The 1,367-nt window shown below is 40.7% G+C and overlaps 1 protein-coding gene across 1 annotated transcript in view; it reads left to right on the top strand.

Annotated features, from left to right (window-relative positions):
- Positions 1–848: 848 nt before the first annotated feature.
- LOC101849030 overlaps positions 849–1,367 on the top strand; it is a gene marked incomplete at its 5' end in the record, with an annotated part of 4,223 nt that continues 3,704 nt past the window's right edge. The window contains 1 exon segment of the mRNA XM_013090989.2: positions 849–1,046. Coding sequence (XP_012946443.1) covers positions 849–1,046 — 198 coding nt within the window.

The raw sequence follows: 1,367 nt of genomic DNA, 5'->3' as shown, positions 1-1,367 counted from the left end.
TGGTATGGTGTAGTATGGTATGTTACGGTATGGTATGGTATGGTATGGTAAAGTACGGTATGGTATGGTATGGTATGTTACGGTATGGTATGGTAAAGTACGGTATGGTATGGTATGGTAAAGTACGGTATGGTATGGTATGGTATATTTCGGTATGGTATGGTAAAGTACAGTACGGTATGGTATGGTAAAGTACGGTATGGTATGGTATGGTATGTTACATTTCGGTATGGTATGGTAAAGTACGGTACGGTATGGTATGGTATGGTATGGTATGGTATATTTCGGTATGGTATGGTAAAGTACGGTACGGTATGGTTTGTTATGATAATATGGAAAAGTGTGGTATTGTTGGTATGGTATGGTGTGGTAAAGTATGGTACAGTACGGCATGATATGTTTGGTATGGTATGGTGTGGTGTGGCATGGTGTGGTATGGTATTTTATGGCATAGTATATGTTTGGTATGGTATGGTGTGGTATGGTGTGGTATGGTATGGTATGGTATGGTATGGTATGGTGTGGTATGGTGTGGTATGGTATGGTGTGGTATGGTATGGTATGGTATGGTGTGGTACGGTATGGTGTGGTATGGTATTTTATGGCATGGTATGATATGTTTGGTATGGTATGGTATGGTGTGGTATGGTATGGTATGGTATGGTATGGTATGGTATGGTATGGTGTGGTATGGTATGGTATGGTATGGTGTGGTACGGTATGGTGGGGTATGGTATGGTGTGGTATGGTATGGTAAAGTACGCCATAGTACGGTATGGTATGATAAGATAAAGCCAAAGAACATACATTTTTCCTCACCATCCCTTTCTCTTTTTTTTAATCCACAGAACCGAGCATCACTTGGAGAGGGAGCCATGGTGCGTAGCGCGTCAGCCCTTCACGCCAGTGTGAATGTGGTCAAATCCTACCCGACCTCTGAACTGCCATACAAGGATTGTGTCCCTTTGCCCGAGTCGCCGAGACAGGGAGTGGTGATGTGTGTGTACCCGCCGGAGAATGATATCTTCGTCTCCAAGTATATAAAGGTTGGTTTGTCCACACTGACAGATTGAGGGAGAGAGAGAAATACAGAGATGAAAAAAAAGATGAAAAGAAAGATGAAAAGATCTTGTCAGTTTGTTAGTGTTTAAGCGCTTAACCAGCTGCTTGCACTGTATGCTTCCAAGGAAGCTGAGAATGTTTCCGAGTGTTCTGTGGTCTGCTGGGGTAATATACAGTGCAAAGCGCATAGAGCTTGCTTTTGAGTGGGGACATGCACTGTACAAATGCTATTTATTTATTTATTTTTAATTATTATTATTATTATTATTATTATTATTATTATTATTATTATTACTATTATTAAA

The sequence above is a fragment of the Aplysia californica genome, unplaced genomic scaffold (genome assembly GCF_000002075.1).
Source record: "Aplysia californica isolate F4 #8 unplaced genomic scaffold, AplCal3.0 scaffold01784, whole genome shotgun sequence".
In the NCBI taxonomy this organism is placed as follows: domain Eukaryota; kingdom Metazoa; phylum Mollusca; class Gastropoda; order Aplysiida; family Aplysiidae; genus Aplysia; species Aplysia californica.
This window is presented reverse-complemented; position numbering and strand designations above follow the sequence as displayed.